The sequence below is a fragment of the Oryx dammah genome, unplaced genomic scaffold, assembly GCF_014754425.2.
Source record: "Oryx dammah isolate SB20612 unplaced genomic scaffold, SCBI_Odam_1.1 HiC_scaffold_5, whole genome shotgun sequence".
NCBI classification, from domain to species: Eukaryota; Metazoa; Chordata; class Mammalia; order Artiodactyla; family Bovidae; genus Oryx; species Oryx dammah.
Window position 1 is genome coordinate 104,824,311 of NW_024070189.1, and position 16,101 is coordinate 104,840,411.

Here is a 16,101-nt window from a genome sequence, read left to right on the forward strand (position 1 = left end):
CTGCTGCCCTCTGACTGCCTGCTCTCCCTCCAGCCACCTACTGCTTCCACTGCCCAGACCCTGCTCCCCCAAGTTCATGGTCCCGTAAATCCCACCTTGGCTCAGATGCTTTTGAGCCAAAGAGACCCCTAGTCGTGGTCAGTATTTCCTGCTTCTGGCAGCGCTGGCCCAACTCTGTGTGTCCGTTGGCACCTCTGACCCCAAGCCCAGGATGGGCCTGGGGGCAGGTGTTCAGGCACATCTGTGGAGCACACAGCTGGCTGAGCCAGGCTCTGGCCCCCAACAGAGCTCCTGGCAGCAGAGGCCCGTAGCCACCTGTCCTTGGCCGAGGTGGGCACAGAGGAGTTCCTGAAGAAGCTCACTTCGCAGATCACAGAGATGGTGTCGGCCAAGATCACACAGGGTAAGGCTGGCTGATGAGGGCGTGAGCTCCAGGGGAGGCCAAGACCACACCCCCAGGCCTGGGCCCTCCCCACCTGCATGCCCTGGAGACCCGGGGGAGACGGCCGGTGGGGCCCTCATGTGTCTTGTGTCCCTCAGCAAAGCTGCAGGTGCCTGGAGTTGACAGTGACGAGGAGTCAAAGACGCCATCTGCATCCCCCCGGCATGGCCGTTCACGCCCGTCTTCCAGTGTCCAGGAGTCGTCCTCAGAGTCTGAGGATGGGGACTCCCGGGGAGAGGTGCATGGGCAGGCGAGGGGTGGGGGAAGGGGAGGTGAGAGCCTGGGGTCAGGGTACAGGCCAAGCTGGTACAGGGGGGAAAGGAGGTGTGGGGAGCACCCCTGTGTGGCCAGCATCACCACCCTGACTCAGGACATGCCCAGCACCCCACAGACTCCTCCTGATCCCTTTGGAGCGGGCCGCCTACATCCCTGAAAGGAGCTCCCTACCTGGAGCTGGGTCAGGCCTGTTCTAGAGCTTCAGAGAATCTTAGGATGGCTGTGTCTTCTCCACTGAATCCTCGGGGCCTTGTAGCCTGAGGCCTTGGGAGGCCCATCGGCCCTCTCCCAACCCCGCTCCCCTCTGGTGTCTGCACGGGCTCCCTGGGGCCTTGGGGGACCTAGCTGACCCCAGCGCAGGCCCAACACAGCCGCTCCTCCCTCTCACCCACAGATCTTTGACATCTATGTGGTCACCGCTGACTACCTGCCCCTGGGGGCTGAGCAGGATGCTATCTTGCTGCGGGAGGGCCAGTACGTGGAGGTCCTGGACTCTGCCCACCCCCTGCGCTGGCTCGTGCGCACCAAACCCACCAAAAACAGCCCCTCTCGGCAGGGCTGGGTGTCCCCTGCCTACCTGGACAAGCGGCTCAAGGTAACTAGGTGGCCAGAGGGGTGGTCCTGGGGTCGCAGGTGGGAGCCTGACCCTCGAAGGGCAGGCCAGTGCTCAGGCTGCCTGTGACTCCGCCCTGTTTTGTACCAGCTGTCTCCTGAGTGGGGGCCAGCAGAGGCCCCTGAGTTCCCTGGGGAGGCTCTGTCAGAGGACGAGTACAAGACGAGGCTGAGGTGAGGGGCCCCCAGACAGGTGGGAAGGTGGGTTTCTGTGGGGGAGCTCTGAGATGCTAATTTTCTATGGTGGGGCTGCCGGGTGGGTGTGGGGGTGCCCTCCCTCGGTTGCCTGGCCTGGCCCATCCTGAAAGTGGTCAGCACAGTGCATGCGACTTGGAAGCGCCCCGTTGAGCAGCTGACTCTCGGGTCTCCCCTGCGCGGCTGTCGCCCTGCCAGTGCCGTCATCCGGGACCTGCTGAGCTCCGAGCAGTCCTTCGTGGGTGAGCTGCAGTTCCTGCAGAGCCACCACATGCAGTACCTGGACAGCTGCCCCCACGTGCCCGCAGCCGTGGCCAGCCAGAAGGCAGTCCTCTTCCGAAATGTGCAGGACATCAGCCACTTCCACAGCAGGTGGGCCTGCAGGGTGGGCCTCGAGGCGTCTCCTTTGGTCTGTGTGTGTACATGGATGTACATGTGTGCGTGCTTAGACACAGATGCCTGCATGCACACGCCAGTCACACGTGCACAGGACATGCTCAGGTGGATGCTCACACTTGCACACGTGTGTACTGGCAGGCCTGGGCCTCAGGGGAGTGGGCAGGGGTTGAAAAGAGACAGAACCTTGTATGACTTGATTGACCCATTGGTGCACCACAGCCCTGTACAAGGACACACGTGTCCCGAGGAACGCAGGCATGTGTGCCTGGCTTACCCCCAGTAGTGCGTGCAGCACACCTACCCACTGCAACCCAAGGCTGCAGGCATGCCCCAGAAGTGTGCACACATATGTACGTGGGCACATACAAGTATGTGTGCATACCTGCACGCACACACATGCTTCATGTGTGGGCATGCATGTGCATGGTACACACACACATACACGTACAGCCACAGACATGTCGTTCCTTACATATTTACACACCCACAGACATGTGTACATGCAGCACACGTGCAAACATGTGGCCATCACAGCCGAGAGCACTGACTTTCAGCCGTAGGAGCTCAGGCCTCGGTAGCAGCCTGTTCCTTCCCAAACCCTCAGGTTTGGGGCTGGATTGTGGGTCTGCAGGGTGTCCTGATGTCAGCCCTCACCTGACCACGGTTCCCCTCTGTGGCAGCTTCTTACAGGAGTTGCGTAGCTGTGACACAGATGACGACGTGGCCATGTGCTTCATCAAGAACCAGGCAGCCTTTGAGAAGTATCTGGAGTTCCTGGTGGGCCGAGTGCAAGCCGAGTCGGTGATGGTCAGCACAGCCGTGCAGGAGTTCTACAAGGTGACCCTCTGCCCGCCAGCCCGGCCTCCACTCCCCAGGCTTGATTCTGGCTCCTGGCTTGTAGGTCATCTTCCCTGACCCTGCTCAGGCTCCGCTTCACCTTCCCAAGACCCCTAACCCCCAGGTTAGAAAAGCAGGCAGGGTCCTACTGCCAACCTGCTCTCCCACCAGCCCTGCTCATGGGCTAGGCAGTCACGCTGGCCACCCCCTGGGGAAGCGGTGGGACCCACCTGGGGAGAAGGGTCTGTGGGTGCGCATGTAAGCTCCCCTGGGCCCCCAGTCCACCAGCTTTCAGACTCTGGGGACACAGACCCCCTGGAGGCTGCACTCTCCTTCCCTGAGCCCAGCCCTGTGGTTCCCACAGAAATACACTGAGGAGGTGCTGTCAGCCGCAGACCCCTCGCAGCCACCGCCCCCACCGCTGCAGCACTTCCTGGAGCAGCCAGTAGAGCGGGTCCAGCAATATCAGGCCCTGCTCAAGGTAGGCAGTATGGTCCAGGGGCTGTGGGGCCGCCCCCGTGCCCAGCCACCACAGGCCTTGCTTTGACCTGCAGTCTTCCGCAGGAGCTGATCCGAAACAAGGCACGGAACGGCCAGAACTGCGCGCTGCTTGAGCAAGCCTACGCGGTGGTATCGGCCCTGCCGCAGCGAGCGGAGAACCAGCTGCACGTGTCGCTCATGGAGAACTACCCCGGCACTCTGGAGGCCCTGGGCGAGCCCATCCGCCAGGTGGGGCTGAGGGTGTGGGGAGGGCCCTGGGTGAGCCCATCCACCAGGTCTGAGGCTGAGGGTGCAGGGAGGGCCCTGGGTGAGCCCATCTGCCAGGTGTGGGGGTGAGGGTGCAGGGAGGGCCCTGGGTGAGCCCATCCGCCAGGTGGGGCTGAGGGTGCAGGGAGGGCCCTGGGTGGTGGAGGGTGGACGCCCGGCTGGACCTGGCTGACCGCGGCCGACCGCGCTCCCAGGGCCACTTCATCGTGTGGGAGGGGGCTCCGGGCGCGCGGATGCCATGGAAAGGCCACCACCGGCACGTCTTCCTGTTCCGGAACCACCTGGTGGTCTGCAAGCCCCGGCGGGACTCCCGCACCGACACCTTCAGCTACGTCTTCCGGAACATGATGAAGGTCTGCAGCGTGCCGGCAGAGCCCGGGTGGGCAGGGAGGCCATGCAGGGTGTGCAGGCCGGGAAGCCCGGGGTCAGTCCCGCCACCCCAGCCTCGGTGACCACGGCTTGGTCTGCGTCCCAGCAGTGAGCCTGTGCCCTCTTCCCGCAGCTGAGCAGCATCGACCTGAATGACCAGGTGGAGGGCGACGACCGAGCCTTTGAGATCTGGCACGAGCGGGAGGACTCCGTGCGCAAGTACCTGCTGCAGGCACGGACGGTCATCACCAAGAACTCCTGGGTGAAGGAGATCTGTGGCATCCAGCAGCGCCTGGCCTTGCCCATCTGGCGTGAGTGCCTGGGCTCCTGGGGCAAGGCTGGGAGGGAGGCTGAACCTTCGCCTGGGTGCCTGGCTTCAGAGCACACGAGTTGGCAGGTCCTGCGCTCTGGGCCCTTGTCCCCACCTGGGCAAGCACAAGGGAAGATGCTCAATTCTAGGGCAAGTGGCGTGCTCTGCCCTTGGTTAGCCAGATTTGGTGGGGGCCTCGGGGTCCGCGCTTGGCTGCCCAGCATAGGGCAGGCAGGCTGTGTTAGGGATGTGAAGGGCCCAGAGGTCTTGGTTTTGCTTCCTCACTTAGAAGGGGAGAGGGGATCCCGTTTCAACATACCCTTCTTTCCCACAGTCCCTACCGTGCTCCCCGACGTATCCTGGGCCTGTGTCCCTTCCCGAGTCCCGTCCAGCTCCCAGTATGGTACTGCGGATAAAGGCTCCTAAGGGGTGGTGTCTGTTGCAAGCATTTGTTGGTCATGGGGCTCTGGTCCTGCCAGGTGGGCGCGTGAGGGAGTGAGTGAGTGATCGAGGCCCTGTGTTTGTATCCTCAGGCCCCCCCGATTTTGAAGAAGAGCTGGCTGACTGCACAGCTGAGCTGGGCGAGACAGTCAAGCTGGCCTGCCGTGTGACAGGCACACCCAAGCCCATTGTCAGCTGGTACAAGGGTAAGCCTTTGGGTGCTAACCCTGCAACAGGCAAGAGCCACCCAGAGGGAATCAGGCTGGGCAGGGGGTCAGGGGTCCAGGGTGGCGTCTGATGGAGGGGCTGGGCCCAGGAGACAGGCCTCCTGTTCTGGTTGCCTACTCCTGAATCAAAGCCGAGCTAGCGGGTGTGCACAGCCGGGTGAGGTGGGACGGAGGCGGAGCTTGCTCCCATGTGCGTCATGCTTTTGACACAGTGACTCTGCCCACCCCTGAATCTCGCTCATCCGTTCCCTCATTTGATCACGTTTGTGCTGAGTGCCCAGAACCATTCCAGGTGCATGGGAAATAGCAGTGAACGGGCAGGTCATCCCTGTCCGTGGATAGAGCCTGGCCTTCTTGGGGAGGAGACAGATGACAGGCACATAGACAGATACGCAATGTGAAGTCCGAAGTGGCGTGACCAGCCAGAGAAATACGGCAGGACGAAGGGCAGACCGGTTGGAGGCACTCGCAGTGGGCAGCGAGGCTGCAGGGGAACAGCAGGCAGAGGGGAGCCGCGGCGGGCGTGGTGGGGAATGAGGCTGGAGAACGCTGGGCCTCGAGGGCTGCCGTGTGGCTCTCAGGCTTGACTCCCCTGTGTGATGGGAGCCACAAACTCTGGGGGTCCCCAGGAACACCTTCACCTCTGACATCAACTTCAGGACCCCACGGCCATTCTCAGTGGGCACCGACTGCACGCTTGGGCGTCCCCACCCACCTTCAGGTTGTGATGGACTGAATCTCAGGGACGCAGCAGAACTCAGCACAACCATCCCAGTCAGGGTTCTGGTATACTGCAGCAAAAGGGAAGCGGTACGTGGGGTGGGATCCCTCCACACGCTGAGGGTCCAGGCATGGCCCAGATGTCCCCACAGTAGAGTCATGTGGACACGCCTGTTTCTGTCACCTCTGATGTCCCAGCACAGGTAGTGTGGCCACCCAGGGACACTCCCTTGTTGAGCCTCGTTGCTCAGGTCTGTGCCAGGGCGCTCACACAGACCGCCCGCCTTGTGACTGGCCTCGATCTGCGGCTCCTCTGAGGCCCAGCTGATGCCGTATGGCCTAAAGCCCCCCACCCCAAGTCACAGTGTAGCCTAGACCATCTGGTGAGTCTCAAAGTCTCAGGTAAAGCATGATACTCTCACTAGGTCTCATCTGGGCTGAAAGGTAAGTCCTGAGCTCTAGTTTGGCCCCAATAGCCGAGTCCACTTCCTGGTTTTAGGGGACGGTCCCGAGGAGGTCCGCCCTCCCATCCTTCTTGTCCACAACCAGTCAGTTGCGTGTGTCCACCACGGATGGCAGAGAATGGGGCTGGAGCAGATATGCAGGCCACTTCGCTGGGACATGCAAGATGGGCCATCCCGGCCCAGGGTTAGAGCTTCAGAGCAGAGCTGATGGATGAAGTAACTGGTTCCCCCAGCACCCTGGGGCTCTTCCTTCCAGATTCTGTGGGGTCCTGAAGTCTGCAGAGTTCCCTGCCACCTCACAGAACCCGTGCGGTGTGACCCCACTTCCCCGCCATCCTTTCTCACACCAGACCTCTCACCTGTGAGGGTGGGTTCAGAGAGACAAACCCAGTCAGTAAAAGTAATTGAGAAGAATGTACCGGTCAGCCCCACCCCGTCAGCTAGGCTGCCTTCAGGAGCATGTGCTGGCGGGGCTGTGTCTGAGGGAGAGGGGGCTTGCACCATGCCCAGGAACAGTCAGGGTGGATCCCAGGTTCCCAACTGTCTCCAGACCACCCACTGTCTTTTTCGTCTGGACCTTTACCCGGCGAGCAGTTTACAGGCTTACACTCCTCTGAGGACAGCTGTGTATGGGGGAGTGGAGGAAGCAAGGGCCAGCTGGTGGTCAGTTCACGTTGGGCAGCCCCCGTGACAGACAGGTCCTCGTGGGCCAAGTGGCACACACAGCCCCGTGGTGTGGCCAGAGCCGGCGGTTCACCGGCCCTCACAGTTGGACACACCTGAGAGATGTCTCCTGAGGGACACCCATCTGCCAGGTGAGAGCGTCACCCTTGGCAGTCCCGTGTGGCATGCACTGGACCTTGGCCCCACGCGCAGGGCAGCAGCCCCAGACAGGGACTCTGCTGGTCTGGAGCCCGGTCATGCTCCCATCTTGTCTCCATGGTTCATGGACCTGAGGAGGAGCGTCTTCTGCCCACCCATCTGTAGTTATGTGTCAAACTGAATAGCCAGGGTGTTCACAACATCTCACATAACCTTTGCCAGGAAAACTAGCATCTGGCAGGAGAAGTCAGACTCACCCACCAGCAAAACATCATTCATCGGTTGGAAGTTTAAGTGTCGGGGGCAGAAGGCCAACTTCTAACTCACCCCTGGGGCAGGGAGCTCCAGTGATGCTCTGGTCTCGGTCCCTGCACGCCAGCAGGAAGGAAAAGCAGTTGGCTGCACTGCCCAGGACTCCTGCCAGGAGCTGTTCGCCTGCACAGAAGACCCCGTTGTGGCGGTCCTGTCCTCGCCAGCTGGAGCCACAGGCACAGTGACTGGACTGGGCTGGTGGCGGTCTCCTGCCAGCTCCCGCACACGGCTGTTGATTTTGGACTCGGCCTCTCCTGTTAGCGGGGCTGCTTTCACATCTCCCAGGAGGCCTGCAACTTCCTTTCTCCTGCTGGGGTTCTGCTGGCAGGCTTGGCAAGTGACACGTTGCTGGGCTGGAGCTGGTTTCATGCTCCATAGCCTCTCCACATGGAGGGCCTCGCCACCCTCGTGTGGAGCAGGGTGTTCCAAGCGGCAGACACCAGGGTCCAGAGATAGAAGCCACGGCCGCAGCACCCTGGCCCCGGGGTGACGGTTTTCTTCTTGCTCTGTGGGAACCTTGCTCAAATCCCACCAGTGGAATCCAGACACCTGTATCCAGCAGAGCCATCAAAATCTAAGCTCTCCCCCTGGCTGCATGCCTGGCATATCAGAGGGGCATGCTGGGTCCCTCTGAGCCCAGGGAGACCAAGGCCCACTTCTGATGATTTTTCTCTTAGAGCAGTCGTAAGAGTGGAGGAGGAGGAAGGGCTCAGGGAGGGAAGGAGACACACTTCCGTAACTCAGCAATACCTAGAGTTTTGGGCTCACTCCGATGAGGCGGCAAGATTGTCACTACAGATCCTATCTGTTTTAGCTTCAGGGACCCCTTGACTTAACAGCCACATCACGTTGTTCTCGGGCTCTGTGTCCCTTGCCTGGCATGATGGTGACATTTGGGGTGGGGTCCACTTAGCAGAGGTTTCCAGTGGCCCAGAGCCGTGGTGACACCTCCCATCCCCTTTCTGGTTCTTCCCATGAGGGCTGAGTGACGTGTCCAAGGAGGCAGGACCACCCGTCAGGAGGCACTCATATCTCTCTGGATCACCTTCTCCAGCATGTCACCAGCATTCTAGACACCTTCCAGGTGCCATGAATCCACGTGCCAGCTGTTGACAGTTCCCCATAGAGGTCTATGTCAGGGAGTTGTCCCAAGCCAGGGTTCACAGCAAACCCCAGGGTCCTTGCCTCTTATCCCTAAAAGAATCCTTCACGTATTTGGTGCCCGTGCCTCTCATCCCTGAGTTCTAGCCCTGCTCCTGCCTGCCTTCTGCCCCCTGGATTGGCGATGGCTTTCCCTTTGCACCCAGTGTGGGTGTGTATATCTGTGACTGGACTCAGAAATGCCTCCTGGGATTCAGCATGGGCTCTGATGTTTGTTGGGAAGTGGGGCTGACCTGAGGTGACCAGCAGTGTCCCCGCTGTAGGAAGAGAGAGTGTGTCAACCAAGGCACCATCCAGGAGACTTTGAACCCACTTCTCCATGCTCGGCTTGGAGCCGCCTGCTCAGTTTGCCTACACTCACAGGAAATGGCTGTTTCTTGCACGGCTGACCGTGATGTTTGGGCAGTATGCCCACCACCAATTCCCATGGACATCCCTCCCTCAGGTCTATTAACTGTTGCACAGGCCGCCACCTCTCTCTTTTGGAGTAGTGTGTCCCTTCCTTGTTGCCAAAATTGCAAATCAGAAACTGTGAAGGACCTGAGATATTTCTTGGCTTGCAACCCAGCAAGCCAGTCGGCCAGCCAGATTACAAATATAAGACCCCAACCACAGCCAAAGCAGCAGCATTTTGCATGGGCTTCCCATGCCTTGATCTCCACATCCAGGCACCAGATGTCAGCTTCATACAGTGAATTGTTCCACAAGAGAGGAACCTCGAGTTTTAGGAGATACTGAACTTCTGTGGGGCTGCTGGCACATCTTCCCCTCCTTCCCTCCAAAGAGAAAAGTGACTTACGGCCCTAGAGGGCAGTCACATGTCTCACAGGGAAGGAAGCTGAGGGCTTTGTCTCTCCTGACGCGGATGGTTCCTGGGGGAGGTTTCCAAGGAGGCAGGACCACCTATCAGGAAGCACTGACATCTCTCTGGATCATGTTCTGCAGCGTGTCATCAGCACTCTAGACACCATCCAGGTGCCACGAGCCTACGTGCCAGCTGTTGACAGTCCCCCTAGCAGGTTGTCCGTGTCAGGGAGTACGTGACAGGGAACACAGGCTGTAGGTGTCTTTGCCCAAAGGGTCTGACTGTGCAGGAATGCCGGAAGTCCAAGAAGTGTTTTCTGACGGCAAGATGAAGGCTGAGAATTGACCACAGATTGACAGTAGGTCTCCCTGATAGCTCGGTTGGCAAAGAAAGAATCTGCCTGCAGTGCAGGAGACCCTGGTTCAATTCCTGGGTCAGGAACATCTGCTGGAGAAGGGATAGGCTACCCACTCCAGTATTCTTTGGCGTCCCTTGTGGCTCGACTGGTCAAGAAATCACCTGCAATTCGGGAAACCTGGGTTCGGTCCCTGCGTTGGGAAGATCATCTGGAGAAAGAAAAGGCTACCTATTTCAATATTCTGGCCTGGAGAATTCCATGGACTGTATAGTTGCAGAGAGTCGCACATGACTGAGTGGCTTTCACTTTGACTGACAGGGTCACTGATGTCCTTGCCAAGGGCTATGTTGTGTGAGGTGAAAGCCAAGAGGTGTGGTTTGGGAAAAGATAGAAAGGGAAGCTCCTGGAGACAGAGAATGAGAAGAGCTCTTTCTTGGAATTACCACACAGGGATGCAGGGAAATAGGGTGGCAGCTGGAAGCTTTTTTTTGCGGGGGGGGGGGGTATGTTTTAAAATTGTTAAGTTTCTCTCTGAATCAGATGTCAAGATGCTTTAACTTAACCTGGTTCAGAACGTACAGAGCTATTGGAAAGTGTTCATCTATGAAATTTTACATATTTATGGAGGAAAGATTTCTTCATAGTGAAAGAAGCATGTCTCCCCACCCCTCTCGCAGGAAGGAAATATGGCACAGCTGGAGATGTTAGTCAGCTGGGCATTTGGATGAGGATGATTAAAGAGATGGTGCTGTCCAAGTATCTGCTAGGTGGGGTCAGTACCTTGGGGGAGTTGCAGAACCACTGGCAAGGCCGTTGAGGGCCTTATTAGAGGAGACGTCCGCCAGCCTGGCCCCCGCCTCCAGCTGAGAGCTGGCCTTTTAGAGGCCACACTGTGCACAGTGAGGTCTGGGGGAGTAGATGGTGTGGGTCAGTACCACCGCTCCACCCAGGGCTCCAGGTCAGCTTGGCCAGCTAGACCCTTGGCAGGGAGTCCATTGGCTCTTGTGCTATAGGGGTAGCTTCCTCCATCAGACCCCATGACTGTGACCCCCAGACAGGTCTGGCCTTTTGTCCCTGATGGTGTTCTCTCTCCCCTCCTTTCCAGATGGGAAGCCAGTGGAGGTGGACCCTCACCACATCCTCATTGAAGACCCCGATGGCTCGTGTGCACTTATCCTGGACAACTTGACTGGTGCTGACTCTGGCCAGTACATGTGCTTTGCAGCCAGCGCTGCTGGCAATGCCAGCACCCTGGGCAAGATATTGGTGCAAGGTGAGCCCTGAGGGGAAGGCCAGGGTATAAGTGCCCAGGCCCCACCCTATGGGCATTATAAAGGTATCAGCCCTGGTTAGGGGCACATGGATGGCATAGCTGCAGGGATGGCTGTGAATATCTGAGAAGTCTGGGAGACTCACTGGTGGGTGTGGGGTCCTGGTCCCTCATGGTGTCTCTCTGTGTCTCTGTCTCTGTTTCCATCTCTGTCTCCGTTTCCTTGTCTGTTTCTCTCTCTGTCTCCATCTCTGTTTATCTGTTCCTGCCTCTCTTTCTGCCCCTCTGTCTCCATCTTTGTCTCCGTTTCCTTGTCTGTTTCTCTCTCTGTCTCCATCTCTGTTTATCTGTTCCTGTCTCTCTCTGTCCCTCTGTCTCCATCTCTGTCTCTGTTTTTCTTTCTGTGTCTCTGTCTCTCTGTTTCTTTCCCTCCGACTCTCAATCTCTCTCTTGTCTCCCCACATTCCCTGGGTCCCGCAGTCCCACCTCGGTTTGTGCACAAGGTCCGGGCAGTGCCCTTTGTGGATGGAGAAGATGCCCAGATCACCTGCACCATCGAAGGGGCCCCATATCCTCAGATCAGGTGGGCCAGCTGGCTTGGGGGTGGGGCAGCAGAGGGCACGCAGGCCTGCCCTGGGCCTGTCCTGCCTGCCTGAGAGGTGCGGGTGGGCAGCCTGTTAGCTGGGTCAGGGGCGGCTAGGCACAGAACCGCCGCCTGTCCCGTGAGGAGTGGGCGTGAGAGGGCTGCGGCACATTCTGAACACGGCTCTAGCTGCCGTGACGAGGACATAGGACCGGCTGTTCATTGGATGGGTGGCGTCCAGGAGGGTGGGCTCTGTGAGGATACTTGGAGCTATGGGATGGCTGAGGAGAGGGTCCTGAGCATGGGCGGGAGACCCACCTGACTGCCCTTGGGGCTGGCTGCAGGTGGTACAAGGATGGGGCCCTGCTGACCCCTGGGGGCAGATACCAGACCCTGAGTGAGCCCCGCAGCGGCCTGCTGGTGCTGGAGATCCGGGCAGCTGGCATGGAGGATCTGGGCATCTATGAGTGTGAGGTAGGGTGGGTGGGGTCGGGGGAGGGGGTTGGGGGCCTTGCCTGGGGAATCCCGCCTGGTCACTACCACCCGTGACCGCAGTGAGAGAGGGGACCCCAGGCTGCTGTCACCCACGTCCGTGTGGGGAAGACGAGCACCGAGGAGCAGGCCCTGGGCAGAGCCTGCTTGGTCCTCGTGGTCTGGGGGCACTGGTGGAGGTCAGGGAGGGTATGTACTAGCCTTGGCTCTTCCTGACCGCCAGCCTCCTTTGTGCTGTTGCTGCTGGCAGCCTGCATGGGACATTGGGGTCCCAAAGGCAATTCTCAGAGAAAGAAACCGACCCCCAGTCAGCTCTGGACCCGTGCTGGCCACACATGGTGATTTAAATGTAAATCAGTTAAAGCCAACATTTAAGTAAAGATTCGCGTCTAATTCACGTACTCAGAGTCCATGTGGCCACGATGCTAGACAGAGCAGGTGGAGAGTGTTCCCCCGTCTCAGGGAGCTCCTGGTCAAGGGACACAGTAGCTGGCCTGGTACCCTTACCCATGTGGCCAGGCTCTGCGGCTCCTGAAATAGCTGCGGTGGGCCCTCCATGCCTCCGCTGGCCTGTATGGCCTCACAGAGACTGCCCAGGCCCCCTGGGGAGCCACAGGCTGGAGGTGAGCCCCTGCTCTATGCCCTGCAGTTGGTGAACCGGCTGGGCTCCAAGCGGAGCCGTGCGGAGCTGGTCATGCAGAGCCCCGTGCTGCAGGCCCGGGATCAGCACCGCGCGGAGCGGCTCGCGGCCGTGGAAGGTGAGTGCTTCTGCGCGCAGCCCAGCCTGAGCCGGACCCCCACAGGCCGGGGCAGGGCCGGGAGGGGTAGGACCCTCAGCCCTTCTCGTCAGAGCACACTTCCGGGAGGAGGGGAAGCACGTTCGGAGGAGGGGACTCAGGGGATGGGGGCAAGCGCTGGCGGCCCCTCCCTGACTGGGGGCCAGAGAAGGGTGGGCTGTGAACCAGAGCCTGGGAAAGGCTGACGGGGTCGTCTGAAGGATTGGGGGGAATAACAAGTGCAAATGCAGGCCAGACCTGGGCCTGGAGCTGCCTGCCAGCCCGTCTTCAGAGGGGTCTTCCAGGATGGGTGGCAGGGGCAGCCCCCCAGAAGCGGGCTGCCGGGTCCCAGCTTGGCTCCTGGGAGAAGGAGCAGTGTCAGGGACATGATCCTTCTGCAGTGCGAGGCTCTGGCTGAGGAAAGGACAGGGTGTGGTGGCTTGGCCTGGGCCAGGCTGGGAGGGGTCTGGGCTGCAGAACGGGCCTCTGTAGGGAGCAGCGTGCTCCCAGGCAGGGGCTGAAGGGTGACAGGACGTCTCCGTCCGTGGCTCCAGGGTCCCAGCCAGGCTGGCTGGGATGGGGAGGAGGGCAGATGGTGTCTGTTCAGAGAGTGGCCTTACAGGGCTTGCAGGGCGGGTGACAGCCTCAGGGAGAGTTGATCCTGGTCTGAGCTGACTTACCTGGAAGGGGCTGCCAGGACAGAGACTGAGCCTCCCATCCTCGGGGGCATGCAAGCGGAAGCTACGCTAAACATCTGGGGGAGCTCCAGCTCTCACAGTAGGGCTGGGTTGGGATCTGTGTCCTCCCAAGTCCTGAAAGTTGGCTTCTCTGATGCCTTGAGCCCCCAGACCCAGTCCCAGGGTCCAGCGTGCGGGGTCTGCTGTCTGTCTGGACTCTCACTGAGTCAGCCATCCGGCCCCAGAAGCACAGGCCTGGGGCCTTTCCCACTCTGTAGGGCCCGCCCAGAGACCCTTCCTCCTTCGTGGGCAGGGGTCCTGTTCGTCAAGCCCCAAAGGGCACTGGTCGAGCCGGCTCCCACTGGAGGCCCCCACGGCGTCTGCCGGCACCTCTGCCGTGCCCCTGGTGGTCTTACGGGGCACACGGCAGGGCTCAGCACCCTGTCTCAGCGGCGACAAGCGCGTCCCACGGAGCTCTCAGTCCACCGTCACGACAGGCCTCTGTCTGGGCCCCGTGGACGCAGGGTCTGGAGGGGGCAGCGCACCCACGCCGGGAATGGCCTTGGCGCCTCACAAGACAAAGCCAGTCCTCACAGCCCCTGGGACTGGAGCCCGCTGCCTCCTGCCTCCTAATCCTGTCCTGCGGCTTCATGACTAACCTGGTGGCTCTGCAGCCAGGACGGGCCCTGGCTGGTCCCGTGGGGTGGGGCGCTGCCCCCTCGCTTGTGAAACTGTGCAGGGCCGAGAGCCCCGCTTGGCATGGCTGTACCCCTTCTGTAGTCGCCAATATGCACTGGATCCCAGAGCCCCTCTGATGGCAGGTTAGATGGGGAACAAAGGTGCCAGGAGTGTAGCAGCCCACGGGGGCGCTGGTCACCACCCCCAGAAGCAACAGAATGAGTCCCCCGTCAGGGAGGATCAGGGAAGAGGCCCTGGATCGCCCACTGTCCTGTGCGCAGGGGGTGGCCTACAGGCCACAGACAGCTGGTGTTCCCTGGGCCCAACTCCGTCTAGATACAGGGCATTGAGGCCGCATCCCATTCTCTCTCCCAGCAGGCTCCCCTCTCTCCAGGAGGCTGCTTGCACAAGCACACGCAGGCACACACACAGTCACACACATGTGCGTGCACACACACAACATGCACAGAAAATGTGGCGCCCAAGTGCCACACAGACACAGCTGGGACAGTTAATCCATGTTCGTTGGAAACAAGGCTAAAATAGTCACGGGCATCTAAAGAAGTCCTTTTCCATGTGGCTCAAAATCCCACAGACCACAGACTAGGAGGCTGTGTGCCCTGGGCCACATCAACCCCTAAGCTTGCCCCCAGTCTGGTGAGAGGGACTGTTGAGATGTATGAGTGCTGGTAGCTGGTGGGCTGCCTGCTCGCCCGCTGACGAGGCTGGGAGGGGGCATATCTGTGCCACGCTTGACCCTGCCCACAAGCTACAGAGGAAGAGGCCTCCAGATTGTGGGGAGTAGGTGCTGCCAGGTCGGGATGAGTCCGGTGCTATCTCTGGGATGTGGGTCCCTGTCAGCAACGTGGGAGCCCCAGGGCTTATCCTCTTGGCTCCAGGGAGAAGCTAGGACAATCAAGAAACAGTTGAGTGTGTGGGGTGCTCCTGGCTCGCTCAGAGCTCAGGACCCTGCTCAGACATCCTCAGGTTGCTCCCAGAGGGCCTTCCGTGGCCTGACGCCCAGCACTCATACGGGCTCCCTCTAGGACTCCAGAGTCACTCTGCCCTGGAGAGAGGTCCTTTGGTCTTAGAATGTTTTGTGAACTAGGCACCAGCCCTCCACCTCCCAGTTTGGCTGCCAGACACAGGCCATTCCTTTCCCCTTTCTAGGCCTTGGTTTCTATAAAAAGAGGAACTTCAGGGCCTGACAAATACCCAGGGCTCCCTGGGTACATGGACTAAAGGAAGAGCTTGGAGTTCTGTGTGGGCAGCCTGAACAAGGCACTTATTCTCCATGAAGCTCCTGCAAGACCCCTCAAGGGGGACAGAGCTTCTTGCCTCACGCGGGACACACGGTCACCACAATGCCTCATCCCCAGACCCCCGGAGGAGGCACTGTCACTGTCTCAAAGGTGAAGGGCCTGGGGTTCTAAGCAGAGACATTCCTCCCGGGGGGCACACAGTCGAGCAGGGTTTGGAGCCAGTGTGCTAAGCTGAGCGAGTCACCACACTGCCGGGCCACTCGGATAGCTCAGCCCCCAGCGCTGGCTGGTCTGTAACCCTCGCTATTCCGACTGTTTTCTTTGTAGTCACTGAGCAGGAGACTAAGGTCCCCAAGAAAACCGTCATCATGTAAGTGCAGGCGTGTTCCTAACCCTCCCTCTGACTGCAGTGCTCCCTGCATGCCCACTAACCTCCCCGGATCTTGCCTGTGTAGCCTGGCCTCTGGCTTGCCTGACTGCTTGCTCCCACAGCCTTTGTTCCCCAGACAGACTGCCAGCACTTTGCAGACACTCCCAGAGCATCCACCTCCCCTGAGACCTTGCCTACCACGTTTCAAAGCTGTGTCTCCCAGGGTCTAGGTACCCTCCCCATGGCTCTGTTGTTTCAGCAGGGTCAACTTATTCTGCACATCGCAGGCCTCACCCAGGTCTTGGACTCTGAGTCATACTAGTCAGGGAAGAGCAAGGCCTGAAAGTCTCTTCTCCAGTGTGCTGGAGGCAGAATGCTGCCATCGAGTATCCTAGGAGCTTTCCGTGATGACGGAAGTGATTTATGCTCACACTCCACTCCAGCAGCCACTGGCTGCATGTGGCTACTGAGCGTT

General features: G+C 59.8%; 1 protein-coding gene across 15 annotated transcripts in view; it reads left to right on the plus strand.

The window, feature by feature from the left end:
* OBSCN (obscurin, cytoskeletal calmodulin and titin-interacting RhoGEF) overlaps positions 1 to 16,101 on the plus strand; it is a 211,153-nt gene that overhangs the window by 176,027 nt on the left and 19,025 nt on the right. For 12 of the 15 annotated variants that reach the window (XM_040241284.1, XM_040241286.1, XM_040241289.1 and 9 more), the window contains 15 exons: positions 287 to 403; positions 541 to 680; positions 1,113 to 1,313; positions 1,422 to 1,504; positions 1,724 to 1,897; positions 2,605 to 2,761; positions 3,126 to 3,242; positions 3,326 to 3,490; positions 3,724 to 3,882; positions 4,032 to 4,209; positions 4,742 to 4,855; positions 10,624 to 10,791; positions 11,269 to 11,371; positions 11,716 to 11,845; positions 12,513 to 12,621. In XM_040241284.1, the coding sequence (XP_040097218.1) occupies positions 287 to 403; positions 541 to 680; positions 1,113 to 1,313; positions 1,422 to 1,504; positions 1,724 to 1,897; positions 2,605 to 2,761; positions 3,126 to 3,242; positions 3,326 to 3,490; positions 3,724 to 3,882; positions 4,032 to 4,209; positions 4,742 to 4,855; positions 10,624 to 10,791; positions 11,269 to 11,371; positions 11,716 to 11,845; positions 12,513 to 12,621 (2,115 nt within the window). Of the gene's footprint in view, positions 1 to 286; positions 404 to 540; positions 681 to 1,112; positions 1,314 to 1,421; positions 1,505 to 1,723; positions 1,898 to 2,604; positions 2,762 to 3,125; positions 3,243 to 3,325; positions 3,491 to 3,723; positions 3,883 to 4,031; positions 4,210 to 4,741; positions 4,856 to 10,623; positions 10,792 to 11,268; positions 11,372 to 11,715; positions 11,846 to 12,512; positions 12,622 to 15,583; positions 15,627 to 16,101 lie in introns of all 15 variants that reach the window. The other 3 variants (XM_040241297.1, XM_040241298.1, XM_040241299.1) reach the window with 1 other exon arrangement.